This window comes from Lynx rufus, unplaced genomic scaffold (genome assembly GCF_022079265.1).
Source record: "Lynx rufus isolate CCGP_SWC_20201006 ecotype Redwood Valley unplaced genomic scaffold, mLynRuf1.p SCAF_3, whole genome shotgun sequence".
NCBI classification, from domain to species: domain Eukaryota; kingdom Metazoa; phylum Chordata; class Mammalia; order Carnivora; family Felidae; genus Lynx; species Lynx rufus.
This window is the reverse complement of record NW_025814845.1, coordinates 92,618,398-92,636,722: the sequence shown is the minus strand read 5'-3', so window position 1 is coordinate 92,636,722 and position 18,325 is coordinate 92,618,398. Positions and strand designations below refer to the sequence as shown.

At 35.0% G+C, this 18,325-nt stretch overlaps 1 protein-coding gene across 11 annotated transcripts in view; it reads left to right on the top strand.

Moving 5' to 3' along the window:
- Positions 1-18,325, top strand: part of CAMK2D (calcium/calmodulin dependent protein kinase II delta) — a 320,398-nt gene that overhangs the window by 158,323 nt on the left and 143,750 nt on the right. For all 11 annotated transcript variants that reach the window (XM_047091617.1, XM_047091615.1, XM_047091625.1 and 8 more), the window contains exon 4: positions 2,991-3,045. In XM_047091617.1, the coding sequence (XP_046947573.1) occupies positions 2,991-3,045 (55 nt within the window). The remainder of the gene's footprint in view (positions 1-2,990; positions 3,046-18,325) is intronic.

Below are 18,325 nucleotides of genomic sequence, written 5' to 3'. Positions count from 1 at the left end.
ACACTGTCTTCAGACGATAGAAACATCCACTCTGAGAATAATAGATAAAGAGTTCAAAGTTTCAAAAGGAAACCAACCCGTCCTCAGAGTAATTGTAAACATGTGGAATGCATCTGTGTGAAGATGAAATTACATAATTTGTTAATAAAATGAAATGAAAATTGTGGGCATTTCATTTAGTTTTGTTTTTTAGTTATTTTAAAGAGAGTGGAAGGAAATAGGGAGGTCATAAGGAAGGAATGAGGGAAGAAAGTGAATGTATATATATTTATTCCAAGTAAAGATGATGCTAGTTGTTTTCTGCTTTATCAATAACATCACTCATTCATAATGAATTTCACCTGGTCAAATGACTGGGTAGAAATAGTGGAGATTATTTTGGAATTGTGTAATACAAAAGTAGTGAACTGGTGTCAAATGATTTGTCCTTAAGCATTATTATGTGCTTACTGGCTAAATGCTTTTGTGAAACTGATTTTCACCAAAAAATATATGTTTAATCATTAGGCTTGCATCTGAGCAACTCTTGACTTGTTCAAAAAATAATTTATTTCTAAATGATGATTATTTCCAAGTATTAATAAGGTAGTGATAATGATACTAAGAAAATTTTATTCCAGATAGAACCAGAAAGTAATACTGTTTCTCCAGTTGTACCTGAAATTTCCACTTCTGTTTAGCGCCACCACTCTTTGGTCTGAAAATCTGAGTTGCTCATTTCCACTTGAAGTTTTTATTTTGAGACAGTGGAAGAAAGAAGTAATCATTTCTTTCTCACATTGTGATTTTTTCTTTTTCATTTTAACTTTGATAGCATGGAAATCCATCTTCTTTTTGTAGAATAGCTTAAGTAGACATACCATTCTTTGAGCTTATTTAAATACAGGTTGTATTACAGTTGCTCAGTGAGGTATCCGTGAGACTGTCATTTGAGAAAGCCACTGAATTATCACTTATGACCTGACTTTCCTTAGTATGCTGAATGACTATGAACAGAAGACACATCATTGAGCCTAAATTTTGATTTTCTTTTGAAGTATAAGTTTAAACAAAGGTTGTAGGCATCTTTGATATTGGTAAACTGCAGAATACCCTTCACACAATTATAGTTATGGGAGAATTGTTTGGTATCAATAGTTTTATTTTAGGTATATTGGGCTTTGGTGAAAGTTTCTGTCCAAGAACTTGGAAGAATGCCTAGCATATATATAGTAAGTGCTCAGAGCAGTTTTATGAAAGACCATCTACTATGTGCCAGATTTCTGTGAGGGATTCAAAAAACCCTATGAAATAAGATACCTGTATGGTAGTATTGATGAGAAAGAAATTCTGTGTAATGGAACAAAAGTTTTCTCTACCTTGGAAAATTTTCTGAAGACAGATTCAGGAAAGATTTTTTTAATTTTTAAAAAAATTTATATTTAGTTTTGAGAGAGAGAGAGAGACAGAGCACAAGTGGAGAAGGGGCAGAGAGAGAAGGAGACACAGAATCGGAAGCAGACTCCAGGCTCTGAGCTGTCAGCACAGAGCCCAACGCGGGGCTTGGACTCACGAACTGTGAGATCATGACCTGAGCCGAAGTCAGACGCTCAACCGACTGAGCCACCCAGGCGCCCCTCAGAAAAGATTTTAATTGCGGGTCAGAGATGATATCTGAAGGGGATGGATTTGGATTGTAAACAAAGGAGATTATGTTAAGTCTATGAGCTTGGGAATTTCATAGTACTGCAGATTCCCTCTGTGGATCATTGTAGTTTGTGGGACAATCTAAATGTTCTTTGGAATCCACATTTTCTATGTGGTGGCCATCATTTCATAGGGAACATAGTAAAGACAGGTTCTGGTAGATATCATTACCCTTTTGTGGTAACTTTTCAAAAGCAGTATGTCCTACAGGTTTTGTGGGTTTTTTTGTTTGGTTTGGTTTGGGTTGGGTTTTTTTGTTTGTGTGTGTGTGTGTGTGTGTGTGTGTTTGTGTTTTGCTTTTTCTGCCCTCTGTTTCTCCCAGTGAAGGTCAGGCCACCCCAAGTTATTTTGATAAATAGGAAGAGTTTGCTATCTGTGGGAATGAGTTGGGGGAGGAAGGGGACTTATGCAAAAATAAACAGAAAAAGCAGTATGTAAGTTCTACATGTGTAGTTTACTTTAGAGTTACAGTAGGTAATGAGTGCTTCCAGTTCAGAAGAGCAAGCATTTGTTTTGGCTACTTATCAGTGTAAGTCTAGCTCATTGGAAAATTTAAAAAAGTGTGAATTTGAGGAGTTGATAGATTATTTTATTAGAATTCCTACCTATATATTTTCGGCTGATGACTTGCTAAATGGATTTTGGTCACTTGAGTTTAGAAGTACCATAATAAAAACTCTTTTGACAGGTTGGCTAGGAATTGCTATGTAGACACTCCCCCCATCTCCACCCCACTTCAAATAGGGATGAGGAGAGCAGACACAAGGAGACCACTTGTTAGACTCTTAAAATGATCCCTCTTTCTGCCTATTGTATTGATCAAGGCATGAGTTGTTGAAGACCTGGACTAGGGAGATAGCAAAGAGAATGACAAGGAAGAGACTCTAAGTGGGAGAATTGGTAGAACCTGGTCACTTTGAATAGATAGGTATATATTATAGCAATTATTAATATTTATTATTCACTGAGTAATATGTAGATTGTTTTACTATTATTGTCTCATTTAACTTTCTCAACCATTTTATAAAGTATAGGTACTATTATCATTATAAGTTGATTAATTTGATTAAACTCACATAGTTAATAATTGTCAGAATTAGAACTTAAAACTTGGGTTTGTCTGAACCCAAGCCCTGTTGTAAAGGATATTCACTTATCAGAGCTTAGAAGAAAGAGTGTTGCCAACATTTTTAGTTAGGAGACAAATGCCCATTAGAAGTCTAATTTAATGTTCATCATCATTATACATATAACATGAACTTTTTTCTCTTTTTTAAAAATTATTTCTTTATTTATATTTTTAGTGCGACTTCATGACAGCATATCAGAAGAGGGCTTCCATTATTTGGTGTTTGATTTGTAAGTACAACACACTTTGTGTTCATTTATTTTTGCTATTTGAAAACCACTTTTAATTAAATATTTTTTTTCTAATTTATAGTCTAAATTAATGACTGTGTAGTTTTTTTAGGTGTTCTTCAAATAACATTCACTCTAATTCTTTTGAAAAAATGTGACTGTTCAGGAGTGTTTATTTAAAACTTAAGTTAATCTAAATAGGTGAAACAGTTATGAGTCTATTTGGATTGTTCACAGTGATATTATAAGCAGTTATCAGTTTCATCTTTGGGCATACAAAGGACTGATGTGAGCTAATTTTCCATTGAATATTTTGGACTAGGTATACCCACTTTATTGTCTTATGTAGAAAGAACCATAGCTAACCTCATACTCAGTGGTGAAACACTGAGGACTTTTTTCTGTAAGATCAGGAACAAGATAAGGATGTCCACCTCACCAGTTTTATTCAACATAATCTGGAAGTCCTAACCACAGTAATCAGACAAGAAAAAGAAATAATAGGCATCCATATTGGTAAAGAAGAAGTAAAACTTTCACTATTTATAGATGACATGATAGCATACATAGAAAACCCTAAAGACTCCACCAAAAAACTATTAGAAGTAATAAGAAGTCAAGATGCAGAATACAAAATTAGTATGCAGAAACCAGTAGTGTTTCTATACACTAATAACAAAGTAGAAGAGAAATTAAGAAAACAGTTCCATTCATAATTGCACCAAAAAGAATAAAAGGCTTAGGAATAAACTTAACCATGAAGGTGAAAGACCTGTAATCTGAAAACTATAAAATAATGACAAAAGAAATTAAAGATGACATAAACAAATAGAAAGATACTCCACCCTTATGGATTGGAAGAATTAATATTATTTAAATGTTGTTACTACCCAAAGTGATCTACAGATTCAGTGCCATCCTATATCAAGAGCATTTTTTGCAGAACTAGAAAAAATAATTCTAAAATTTGTATGGAACCACCAAAAACCCCAAATAGCCAAAGCAGTCTTGAAAAAGAAGCACAAAGGTGGAGGTATCACAATCCCAGAGTCCAAGATATACTACAAAGCTGTAGTAATCAAAACACTATGGTACTGGCACAAAAATAGATACATACATCAATGAAACAGAATAGAGGGCCCAGAAATAAACCCATATTTATATAGTCAGTTAATCTATGATAAAAAAGACAAGAATATGGAAAATGGAGAAAAAGCCAGTCTTTTCAGTAAATAGTGCTGGGAAAAGTGGACAGCTACATGCAAAAGAATGAAACTAACACCACACATAAAATAAACTCAAAATGGATTAAAGACCAATAACTTTGATAAGAGCCATAGCAACATTTTTTCTAGCTATGTCTCCTAAGGCAAAGGAAACAAAAGCAAAAATAAACTGTTGGACTACATGAAAATAAAAAACTTTTGCACAGCAAAGGAAGCCATCAACCAAACAAAAAGACAGTCTACTAAATGGGAGAAGATATTTGCAAATGGTATATCTAATAATGGGTTAATATCCAAAATATATAAAGAATCTATACAACTCAATACTAAACAAACAAACAAGCAAAACAATCCAATTAAAAAAATGGATAGGGGACCTGAATAGACATTTTTCCAAAGAAAACATACAGAAAGTCAAGAGACACATGAAAAGATGCTCAACATCACTAATCATCAGGGAAATGTAAATTAAAACCACAAGGAGATATCACCTTACACCTAAATGGCTAAAACCAAATACACAAGAGACAAGTGTTAACAAGGATATGGAGAAAAAGGAACCCTTGTGTACTACTGGTGGAAATGTAAATTTATACAGCCACTGTGGAAAGCAGTATGGAGGTTCCTCCAAAAATTAACAATAGAAATACCATATTATCTAATAATCCCACTCTTTGGGTATTTACCTAAAGAACATGGCAACACTAATTTGAGAAGATACATGCATCCCTATGTTCATTTTAACATTATTTACAATAACCAAGTTATGGAAGCAACTTAAGTGTCTTTCAGTATATGAATGGATAAATAACATGTGGTATGTATATACATACACACACATGCACACATATGCAGTGGAACATTACACAGCCACAAAGAAAGGATGACATCTTGCCATGTGCAACAATATGGTTGGAGCAAGAGGGTATTATGCTAAGTAAAATAAGTAAGACTGAGAAAGACAAATACATAGGATTTCACTCACATGTGGAATATAAAAAAAAAAAAAAACAAGTGAATAAACAAACAAAAAGTAGAATCAGAGAACAAACTGATGGTTGCCAGAGGAAAGAGAGTTGGTGAGGATGGGCAAAATGAGTGAAGGGGAGTGGGAGATACAGGCTTCCAGTTAGGGAATGAATAAGTCACAGGAATTAAAGACATAAGGGAATATTTTCAGTGATATAATAGTGTCATGTGGTGAGAGATGGTAGGTACACTTGTGAATGTATAATGTATAGAGATGTACCTGAAACTAATGCAACACTGTATGTCGACTATACTCAGATAAATAAATTAAAAATAAATACATTATAATTAAAATAATGGAAAAAAGATGCAAGGAAGGATTCTTGAGGTTGGTTTATTCAGGGGTTCAACAACAATATCAGCCTCCCATCTTTTACTTCAGCTTATTGACTTTCTTCTCAGATTGGTATGGTTCAAGGTATTATATACAGACATGCTAATATCCAGTGGAAGACATTGTCTCTTCTTTTTAAAAAAAATTTTTTTAATGTTTATTTTTGAGAGAAAGAGAAAGAGAATGAGAGAGAGAACGAGCAGGTTGGGGGCAGAGAGAGATGAAAACACAGAATCCCAAGCAGGCACCAGGCTCTGAGCTGTCAGCACAAGAGTCCAGAGTGGGGCTCAAACTCACAAGCCATGAGATCATGACCTGAGCCAAAGTCGGATGCTTAACCAACTGAGCCACCCAGGCACCCCTGTCTCTTCTTCTTTATAAGAATAAAATATTTACCCAGTAAATTTCCCATTTTGTCTCATTGGCCATGATTGGGTCACATGCCAACCCATAACCAGTCACTGGCAAGAGGAATAGAATTACCAAGGTTGACTTAGACTAATCCGAATTTGTAAATGAAGTTCTATTAACTAGAATAAATAAGTTTGCTCTGCCCAACTGGGATATAGTGAGACAGGCAATACACGTGGCTGGTAGGGGTTTAAAAGGAACACAATTTCTGGAATTCAAAATGTCCATACCATTTGACATAGTTATTTCACTTCTATAAACAAAGTCCATGGAAAGTATACCCTAAATTTATCAAAATTTAGATGAAGCTTTATGCCAAAATATGTTCATATGTTCACTGCATCAGCTTTTATAATGGGGAAAAAAGAAAGAAAGCCAACTTAAGGATCCAATAATAGAGAAACAGTTGCATAATTATGGTAAATTCATATAATGGACTATTGTCTAGCATTTTCATGTGTTTGGGAAACAAGAAAAAATACGGTTTCTTATGAATCTAAAGATAGGTTAGTGTTAAATTTTGGTTAATTCAAAAAAATTTGGTTAATTCAGCCCTTCAGTGATATCATTAAGAAATCAAGTTTTTTCTGCCTTTCTGTTTGTTTTCTGTAGTATGTGAGCTGGTTCTCAAGTTGGCTACATTTTCAGGCATCAGTGACTTTCAAAGTCAGGAAAAGGGCAGTATTAATGCCATTGTGTTAATCCTTTCCAGCAGAGTCCCTCAGAAGACAATCTGTTATTGAATCCTTGTTTAGAACTGCTTCTCATGCCCATGCCTAAATCAAGTGTTGAGGAGGGGAGTGGGATTACAATAGGCGTTGACCTCTTATAAATTTAAAAATGGGAGGGAACTGGCCTCCCCTGAATCATCGTATGTATAGTCAGATAAGACTTAAATCATGGCTTTGTTAAAAGAAAATAGGGGATTTTTTACCTGTTGGGTAGGCAGCCAAGTATGTCTGCCATATTGGTGACTAGTGTATGCTGGAGAATAGAGACTGAAGCTCTGATTATGCATAGTCCTACTGTATAGGCTCCTTCTCCATAATCACAGTCCATCCATGACTTGTTGATGTGGCTGTAGTTTGGTACCACTCCATATGGTGTTATTAGTTCCTCTTCAGTCCTTTCTCAGAGCTCATATTTTTACTTTCTCCATTGTTCTTTCTTCCTTTATGATGTTCCAAGATCCCTTCTTTTATGATTTCCTTTCTTCTTTAATTTCCTTTCTCCTTTACGCATTCTTTTAGAAATGGTTGTTTTGCTAGCAACAAATGTTTGCTGGCAACAAATTCTTAGTTTCCTTGTTTCTGAGAATATCTTGATTTCCCTCTTCACTCCTGAAAGATATTTTTGCTAGATAAAAAATTCCAGGGGGCACCTGGATGGCTTGGTTGAGCTTCCAACTCTGGATTTTGGCTCAGGTCACAATCTCATGGTTCGTGAGTTTGAGCCCCACATTGGGCTCCACACTAGTGTGGAGCCTGATTGGGATTCTCTCTCTCTCTCTCTCTCTCTCTCTCTCTCTCTCTCTCTCTCTCTGTGCCCCTTCCTTTTCACATTTTCTCTTTCAAAATAAATAAACAAAATCTAGGTAAGCAGTTATATTCTTTTAATGTGTCAATTCCTTCTGGATTCTTTGATTTTTTATGAGAAAATTTTTGTCTTTCTGTTTTCCCCCTAAAAGTAAGGTGTCATTTCTCTCCAGCTATTTTAAAGATTTTTTTCTTTGTAGCTTTTAGAAGTTTGACTATGATGCGTCTCAGCTTGAATTTCTTAGAGTTTATCTTATTTGTGTTCGCTAACCTCTTGAATATACAGGTTTATGTCTTCTGCCAAACTTGGGAACTTTTTAGACGTTGTTTCTTTGAATACTTGTTTAGCCTTCCCTTTTGTTCCCTTCTCTTTCTGGAACTTGATAACATGAATGTTAGATCCTTTGTTATAGCCCCATAAGTTCCTGTGGCTCTTCATTTTTTTTTTTTTTCCACTTGGTCAGATTAGGTAATTTATACTGTTTTTGACTTGTCCTTTCTTCATTTTTTTTTTCATTCTGCTGTTGAATGTATCCATTGGGTTTTTCATTTCAGTTATTCTTTTTTCAGTTCTATTTTGACTATTAGTTTTTCTATAAATTCTTGGTCTTTACTGAGACTTCCAATTTTTTCTGTTTGTGTCCATAATTGCTCACTGAAGCATTTTTATTAAGCTGATCAAAAGTCCTTGTCAGGTAATTCCAACAGCCTTGTCATCTTAGTGTTGTTGGTATTGGTGTTGGTATTAGTGTGTTGGTATTGGTATTTACATTGTTTTTTCTCATTAATATGGAAATTTTCTTGGTTCTTGATATCATATGTGATTTGGTATTATATCTTGGACATTTAGGTATTATTTTATGAGACCCTGTATTTACTTTAAATCTTTTTAGGTATTATTTTATGAGACCTGGATTTAATTTAAATCTTCTTATCAGGCCTCCTTTGATACCACACTGGCAGGGGTAATTAGGTGCCATCTTATTACTTTCAGGTGAGGGTAGAAGTCTAGGTGTCCTATTTAGCCTCCTATGGCATCCCAGAGGTGTGCCTCCTTACTGCTGCACAAGGCTGGGAAAACAGGGATTTATTTTTTTTCATGCATGTAGTAAGAGAGATGCATCTACCCACTTTTTTAGACTTGTTATTTCTTTATAGATTTAATTCGTTAGATCTCCTTTGTTATATAAATCAAGGATATATTATTATAAACTGGGATATGTCTTTCATGTTATGATGAATGCTAGAATGGAAAACACTTTTGCTAATGCTCATTTACCTGAGTACTGTTATTCAGGTTTGACCACAGCTCTATCAGAGAGGATATGTTTTTTCCTATACCCTCTTATGTTCAATACGTGAAGGCACGGGAATCAGACTAAATGAAGATTGACAGAATGAAAGGTACACAATTTTTATAAATGTTTGTGTGTGTGGGAGTTTTTAGAAAAGGAATAAAAGCAAAAGAAGCAGTTAAGGTGTCAAATTCTTGTCTTAGATGCTAAGAATTGCTCTTTCCCTGGTATATGGAACAGATACCTTCCTCACAGGGAAATTTATTGTCTGCTTTTGGGCAGATAAGGGAAAGGCAGAGAATTCTTCACGTATTTGTTGATTCTCATTTGACTTTAGATCAAAATAGTCTTTTTGGCAAAGTGGCTTATTGTGGAATGGTATATTCTGATCTTTTTGCCAGAGCAGCTTATTGTGGAGTAGTATATCCCATCCGCTTCAGCTGCAAGAAGCACGTCAGTGTTAGGTCAGTTGTAAAAAGGCAACACACTTCTTCCCATGCCATGCCACTTTTCCACAGTTACCAAGTTATTTATATTCACATTTAAAATTTTATAGTTTTTTATATTCCTTACTAAATGGAAGGAATGATAAGAATCACAGAATTTAGAATAAAGTTTATTTTTTCATACATCTTTTTTTAAATGAACTTATAAAACTTATAAAAAACAGTTCATGTGGAAAGAAAATATAATTTTCAGTTACAGTGTATCATATATGTTGTAATGATATTTGTTATTAATGTCTCTGAAACCAAATGTAGACTTTTCAAGGTTTAAGTTTACATTTGAACCATATTAACATCAAATATGCTGCATCAGGCCATTAAACCTCTGTTACTAGCTTGAAGAACTCAGACTCTTTGGAATTATTCTTAGATGTTTAAGAGTTAAGACCAGTTTTCATCAAAATGCTTTGCCAGTAAATGAGATTAATAAACTAGTTCAATACAATCCTATAAAGTACTCAGCTTTAGAAAGTTAGAAAACAATGGTTGTAAGTATAGATATTCAGTGACTGAAAAGACATTGTAGCAAATATAATTCCTCTAAATTAATCATTGTGGTTACTCTATGAAGAAGAAAAGTAGCTTGAGAACAATGCACATTGTATACATAGTTAAGAAAAGTATGGTCTCAGAGTTATCGATGAAATACTCCCATGGGGAAATTAGAGGCCATTTAACCAATCAGATCCAAGATAAAATAACTACTTGAATTCCTAAAGAAGGAATGTTCCTGTGTTTGCCCTTTTGATGATGGTTTTGGCAGTGTGGTACTTGTGCATACTTCCTATGGAATGTCAGCTATTCACAATCTAATGGGAAGTTCTATTTTTATAGGTGCACTGAGTTTTCTTCTAATGGAATACTTTTCCCTTGCTAAAAAGCAAAACAGAAGAGGCAGTGAGTTCCATTAAAAAAAAAAAAAAGTTTCTTCTTGCTATTTTAAATTTACATTTTTCATGTAGGTATCCATCCACCATTTCCAACTATAAAGCATTAGTAATTCCTTTTGCAAACAGACTCAGGAATCAGTGGGAAAGACTTGCATGAAACCAAAGACCTCTTCACAGCAAATAATGAATGCTTCTCCTTCAGGGTTTATGCCTAGCAGGATTTTCAGGCACACCTCAGGAACTCTGGGAGATAAGAGATGTGGATTTATCTGAAATCTAAGGGAAGGCTGGGCAAGGAAGTAATGGAGCTAGAATTATAGTCCCTAAGGGAAAGGCCAACAGACAGAGCCATTGGCCTTAGGCAGATAAGACAGATCCAGTCCATTTCTTTGAGAAATAGGCCTTGACAAGGGCAGTCATCTGAATGTGATATATATATTTCAGGAACTGAATGTCAGAGAAGATCTGTATTCTATGCATGCTGGGTGAATGTATAATGAAGTATAGAAATATCATAGCCCTTTCTAAGTAAACGTATAAGAGAATAAGACTTGGGTTGGATTTTGTAATCTCAATAGGGAGCTAAAGTAGATAGATTAGATTAAGGTTTATTGGCAAAAGTGCTGACCCTGAATGAAGACTTAAGTTTCAGTCTCAGAGCTACCCATGGCTAAACATTTAACATTATGTTTCCTCTAAGCCTCATTTTTTTCTCATACAGAATGAGGCTGTGGGACCAGTTGAAATATTTTTTAGACATCGCTAAGTCCTTTATTGTTCTGTGAGGCCAAGATGCTGTTCTCATCAATTTGAGATTTCTGGTAGAATTAATAGGACTCCTAATGTAATTTTTAAATATTAGATTTATTATGATTTGAAGCTATTAGAGAAAAATTCTGTTCTTAAATCTTTAAAAAGAACTTTTTTCTCCACCAGCAAAAACAAATCTAAATCTTTAAAAAGAACTTTTTTCTCCACCAGCAAAAACAAATCTTGGCACATGAAATACTTCTTTTTTTTTTTTCTGTTTTAAAGTGTTTGCGTTTTTGTCCCCATGTAAGAAATTCTTTTCATCAAATATGTAATGGGTATCTACTAGATGCAGGACCCTGTGCCTAATGCTTTAGGGGAAAAAAAAGTAGTGTTTCTGAGCATTTAAAAATAAATGTTCCATTTTGATAATTTCAAAATAGAGTACTCAGAGAATCTGATGTCTTCCCTCTCAGTGCCCCGTTTTATCATTGTTGTACCAGTCAGAAAACTTGGTCAACTTGCATGTTTTGTAATTATTACTAGTAAGACATGCATATTTTTCACTTTTACAAATTTGAAACTATATAAATATAAAATGCTTTTCAAAAACTATACCCCTTGCACTGAGGAGCTGATTGCTGTATTGGCAATATCAAGACTAAAAGACTAAAAGATAAGACACCATCCCTTTTTTTGAAGATTTTATAGTTCAGAGAGTGGATTAGACAGCTTCAAAAAAAAATCTGTACTATAGACCTAATGTAGTAAAAGCTATTAAGTTACACAGAGGTTTGGGGGAGAGAGCCAACATTCATTCAGTCAGGGATGTCAGGAAACAATGGGAAGAACTGAAGTTGAAGCAGACATAATTACTTTGTCTATGTTTTCATTCAACAAATACACACTTAATCTGTGCTTATTCTCTACCAGCACTGTGGATAAGCTGACTGAAGGGAAGGTGAATGAAAATTTTGCCTTTAAAAGAACCAAAAGCAACCTTATGCTTGTTGGGTTAATAGCATTCTTTCATCTAGTAAAATATTTGGTTGCAAAACCAACAGGACAGTTTTACAGGACACATAGATATAGTGTAACAAGTTTCACAATATCTCTGAACACATCTGATGTGTGCCCTAGTCACTTAATCACCTTTATGGTTATTTGGTAAAATTCTTCTGTTATGCTCATAAAATTCTCCTGCATCTCACAAAGCATATATATTCCATATATATTCCAATGATTATTAAATCTTTTCAGGGGTGGAGAGCTAGTCTGATTTTTCTGGCCATCTGTGGCCTGTTATTCACAGCAAATTTTAGCCTTCCTAGAACCTAGCTAGTCTAAAATTTCATTTGTCTTATTTTTGATTTTAGTATTATTGATCACATTTGATTTATAACAGTGTATATAGTAAACAGTGGTGGCAAAAATGATTTCCACTCTCAGATCAAACTGAATGCACAGATTGAAGATTATTTGGTCTATCAGCACACTGTAAACAGCACTTGAGAATAGGCCTCTTGGTTAAACTGCTGTCAAAACAGAAAAATAAATCAATAATTACAGTATAGCATGACTTGTGCCATATTTTGCTGTGTGCATGCAAAGAGAGGTCAGATTGGACGTGTGAACCCAGTTAGAATTTGGCTACACTAGCATTCAGGTAGAAGATATTAAGTCCCTGAAGTAAGCTGTTGGTAGAAACAAAAAAAAGAAGTTCTAAGGTACAAACCCTCTGAATGTACTTTAGAACAAAGTTGAGTCTGTGAATTTTATTTTTAGTTGATACTTTATGCAGGAAACAGTCAATCTGTGTAACTTGGAGGATATTTTAAATAACAAATCCAAACGCCGTAAAGATACTGTGTTTCTCATTTGTTTTTAGAAAACTGTTTGAATCCAAATATATTAGCTATTTTTATTTATTTATTTAAGAAAATTTTTTTTACATTTATTTATTTTTGAGAAACAGAGTGAGACAAAGTGTGAGCAGGGGAGGGGCAAAGAGAGAAGGAGACACAGAATCTGAAGCAGGCTCCAGGCTCTGAGCAAGCGGTCAGCACAGAGCCTCACACGGAGCTCGAACCCATGAACTGTGAGATCATGACCTGAGCCGAAGTTGGACGCTCAACCGACTGAGCCACCTAGGTGCCCCTATTGGCTATTTTTAAAATAAATTTATCGTCCACTATAGTAGAAATCTATAATTCTAGAATTGTAGAGGGTCACTGATGGGAAAATACAGTTTTCATAAGGTTATGCTAAACAATTTCAGTGTCCAGTTAGTTGGAAAATTAATAAAATGGTCATGATTCTGCCATGTCACACTTCAGAATCAGTTGTCTATATCTGCAAAATAACTTACTGAGATTTTGGTTGGGATTGTGTTGAATCCATAGATCAAGTTGGTAAGAACTGGCATCTTCACAATATTGAATCTTCCTATCCGTAGCCATAGAATATCTCTCTATTTATTTCTTTGAGATCTTTCATCAGAGTTTTATACTTTTCCTCCTATAGATCTTTTACATATTGTGAGCCTTAAACCTAGGTTTTTCATTATTGGGGAGTGCAATGTAAATGGTAAAGTGTTTTTAATTTCAATTTCACTTGGTCATTTATAACATACAGGTAATTTCCTGTATATTTTTTCTCATTCCTGATCTCAGTGGGAGAGCTTCAAGTTTCTGGCTCTTAAATATGATGTTAACTTTTTATATTTTGTTGATGTTCTTTATCAAGTTGAAGGAGATCATTTCTGTTCCTAGTTTGCTGAGAGTTATTATCATGAATGGGTGTTTAATTTTTGTCAAATTGTTTTTCTACATCAACTGATATAATCACGTGATTTTTCTATTTTTGTCTGTTAATGTGATGGATAGCATTAATTGATTTTCACATGTTAAACCAGCCTTGCATACCAGAAACAAATCTCTTTTTTATGGTATAAAATTCTTTTTATACAATATTGGATTCAATTTCTTAATATTTTGTTGAGGATTTTCATGAAGGCTCTTGGTCTATAATTTTCTTGTGTCTTTATCTTGTTCTGGTGTTAGAGTAATTCTGACTTCACAGGATGTGTTGACATGTGCTCACTTCTTTTTTCTGGGAGAAGTTGTGAAGACTTAGTATCATTACTTAAGTATTTGGTATAATTTACCGGTGAATCCATCTAAGCCTACTTTCTGTTTTGGGAAGTTATTAATTAACAGTTCAATTTCTGTATTAGATAGGCCTATTTCTGTTGTCAATTTCTTCTTGTCTGATTTTGGCAGATTGTATCTTTCAAGAAATTGGTCTACTTCATCTAGGGCACAGAGTTACTAATATTACTTTATTGTCCTTTTATTGTCCATGGTATCCATAGTGATGTCTTCTTTTTCATTTGTGATACTGGTATTTTGTGTCTTCTCTTTTCTTAGCCTGGCTTATCCATTTTATTGATCTTTAAAAAGAACTTTTTTGCTTTTGTTCATTTTTCTCTGTTGAGTTTCCATTTTCAGTTTTATTGACTTCTAATTTTTATTATTTCTTTTCTTCTTCTTTTGGACTTAATTTGCTCTTCTTTTTCTTGTTCTTTTAGTGGAAACTTAGATTATTAATATATCCTTCTTCTCAAATGTATTTGTTCACTGCTATGAATTTCTCTGTATGTACTGCACCCCACAAATTTTGATAAGTTGTATTTAATTTTCATTTAATTCAAAATATTTTATTTTTTTTAATTTTTTTAATATTTATTTATTTCTGAGAGATAGAGAGAGACAAGTGTGAGCGGGAGAGGGGCAGAAAGAGGGAGACACAGAATCAGAAGCAGGCTCCAGGCTCTGAGCTTTTAGCACAGAGCCTGACACGGGGCTAGAACCCACGAACTGTGAGGTCATGACCTGAGCCGAAGTCAGATGTTTAACTGAGTAAGCCACCCAGGTTCCCCTTAATTCAAAATATTTTAAAATTTCTCTTGATATTTCTTCTTTGACCCATATGTTGTTTAATCTCCAAGTGCTTTAGGTTTTTCTGCTCTCTTGACTACTAGTTCAATACCATATGGTCTGAGAGAAGACATTGTATAATTTCTATTCTTCTAAACTTAAGAGGTGTTTTATGACTCATAATGTAGTCCATCTTAGTGAATGTTCTATTTGAGCTTGAGAAGAATGTGTATTCTGCTGTTGGTGGATGAAGTAGTCTATACATGTCAATTATATCCAGTTGACTTATGGTGCTCTTGAGTTTAGCTGTGTTACTAATGATTTTCTGCTTGCTGGATCAGTCCATTTTTGATGGAGGGGTATTAAAGTCACCAACTATGATAATGGATTCATCTATTTCTTCTTATATTTCTATCATTTTCTGTCTGGCGTATGTTGATGTTGTGTTGTCAGACATATACACATTAATGATTATTAGATCTTTGCCGCAGACTGTGAGTCTGGAGTTCTCTCTTGTGCAGCAAGAAAGCAGATGCAGAATTGAATACAAGAGAGGTTAATGTCCAGGACGAGACAAGAGCCCTGAACAGAGGTTTTGTCTCCATATCTATTGAGCTCACAAGATATTACCCATGTGGTGAATGTACAGAAAACAAGATCTTACACACATTAACGTGGAGAAAAGAATCATACAGTAATCATTAACTTGTGTGTGTAAGCAAAGGGTCTGGTGGGGGGGGGCAAGTGGAGTTTGTGATCAAAGTACAATAGTAAATTAGTATCAGATGGAAAGTACCTGTCATCTCATTGTAATATCTCTGTAGCTAACCTTGGGCACTTTTGCCCCATGGTGGCGGCTTTCCACCGTAAGCTTTTTTCTAACCTATTAATGTAAGTAGAACCTATTTCGCCATAGTTACCCCTTTTGTTGTTTTTCTTTAAGTTTACATGTGAGGACCGTCATGATGAGCTTCTAAATCCTTCTTTTGCTGTCAGGTAGTTTGGAGGATGATCCTGCAAAAGCAGAAAACGAGACACAGTAAAAGTATTCCATTTCCTAGAGTTATACAGAATTTGAGATGGGCATTAGCCAATAGAGAGATGGTTAAACTCTTTCCAAAAGGACCATGAGTCAGCCCATTAATATCTTAGTTCTTTGGAGTATCATAGTTGCTGGTGTAATGTTACATCTAAATTTTCTATCACAGGGCAGCTTAGAATGGAGGACTGGACCATAAATTGATTAAGTACATGTGCAGTTTGATAGTGTGGTGAAGACTAATTCCAGCAATGGTAGCAGAGGTCATAATGCTTACCATGGCTAGGATCCCCGTGATTAAGAAGCCTATGAATCACCTTTGCCTGGTTAATGAATACCGGTGATGGAGATCATGGCTATCAGATACAAATCAGGGGTTTATGCATTACCATTGTATTATAAGAGGACACAGGCCTGGTTAGACAGGCATTTAAGGCTTCCCCAGGTTACATGAGGGGTAGGGACTTACATTTGTTGAGTGGCTTCAGGATGCAGAATCAATGAAGAGGCTTCTTCCATCTTGAAAAATGGGAGCAGTGGTCACTCAGTCAGAGTCATTCTCTAGAAGTCTTGGTTGATTGGAAGATATTCTGGGGTCTCCACCATGCCATGGTAATGCCTTCACCAACTGAGAGGGAATCCACAAAGGTCAGGAATCTGAAAGAACACAGGCATATCCTGAACCACAGATGAAAAGTTTGAACCAGGAGCATAGAATGAGAGGGTTTTATCTGATTTTAAAGAATGTAGCTCAGTTGCGGTTAGTCCTTGATGGTCAAGATTTACAAACTTGAGTGTGATCATAGTGTGATTGAGGAGAAATTGAGGTTTTAATATAGATAGTCATGGGTAATTCCCCCTTTTTCATTTTTTTTAACATATTTTTAAGTTTATTATGTGTTTGTTCTACAATTGTTTGGCCTTGTAGAAATTTAATTTTATCTGCTATTTCCTTCTGCCTTTGTTTCCCACATCATTCACCCCCTGAACAATTTTGACCCTTAAAATATTGAAGGTTACTGAGGGTGGATGGTCTTCTATAACTTCTTCCTGCTGAATAGGGGCATAGAAATGTCCCTGCCTATGGGTAAACATTGCTCAGTTGGGGTAGGTATAGGGGAGTCATGAAAGAGAAAGAGTTCAGGGGAAATGGAACCTCCTTGAGTAGAAAGGATTATCTGTCTACTAGAAGTTACAGTGGTGAAGAAGTCCAACAAGAGTCACAAAACTATGACAAAAAGGCTCATGATTAAAAGATCTAATGCAATTGACAAAGAAATTCAGTTATTTCTGTGGCCCATAACATTTCAATAATCAGAATATCAAGTTGATGACCTTATACCAAAAAATATTAAAACTAGGAATTGCATATAATCTCTAGAATAGTTATAGCATTTACTCAAATGTAACCTAAGGCTTATTATTTGTTTGACAGCACTTCCAGAATAATTTAACATACCAAAGAAACCTAATTGGTCAAAAAGACTTCATTTACAATTTAAACCTTGGGAAATTTGTTAAAAAAAGAAAAAAACAAAAACCTCAGATAGTTATAAAGCACAAAACATTTTTGCCATCAGACCCAAATATCCTTAGTTTCTCTGCAATAAGAAACCCAAAACAGATAAGCCTTGTTTAGTAATCAATGCTTTAGCATCCCATCCTATTTAGAAAAGGCCTAGGTGTCCAATGAATTCAATCCAAATTTATCATGCAAGCAAAAAAAAAATTTTTAATGTTTGTTTATTTTTGAGAGAGACAGAGCATGAATGGGAGAGGGGCAGAGAGAGAGGGAGACACAGAATTCAAAGCAGGCTCCAGGCTCTGAGCTGTCAACACAGAGCCCAATGCAGGACTTGAACCCACTGATGGCGATATCATAACCTGAGCCAAAGTCAGTAGCTTAACCGACTGAGCCACCCAGGCACCCCAAATGCAAGAAAAACTTTTTAGGTTACTAAAGCCTTTGAAAGCTATCTTAACAATTACCCATGAAAACTATGAGACAATGTTAACCATTACTTTAAGTCATAACATGAGCTTATTTGACCTTTGATAAACAGGTCTATTTCAAACCAACAAACTTATGTTTGTGTCCACATAAGACAATTTTTTCCCCATGGTTATTTTTACCTGGAACGCTGGTGGGAAATCTGAAGTGGGTGGTCTTTGCTTCTTGACATTTCAGAGACAATGTTTAAGGGTTGGGAAAAGGTTTATATGCTAATAATATGGCTTGCAGTTCTGTGTTGGGTAGAGCTCAGTCCAGTGTCTAATATATGTTCTCAGTTTTTTTTTTCCAATTTTCCAAAGGCAAGAAACCTTGT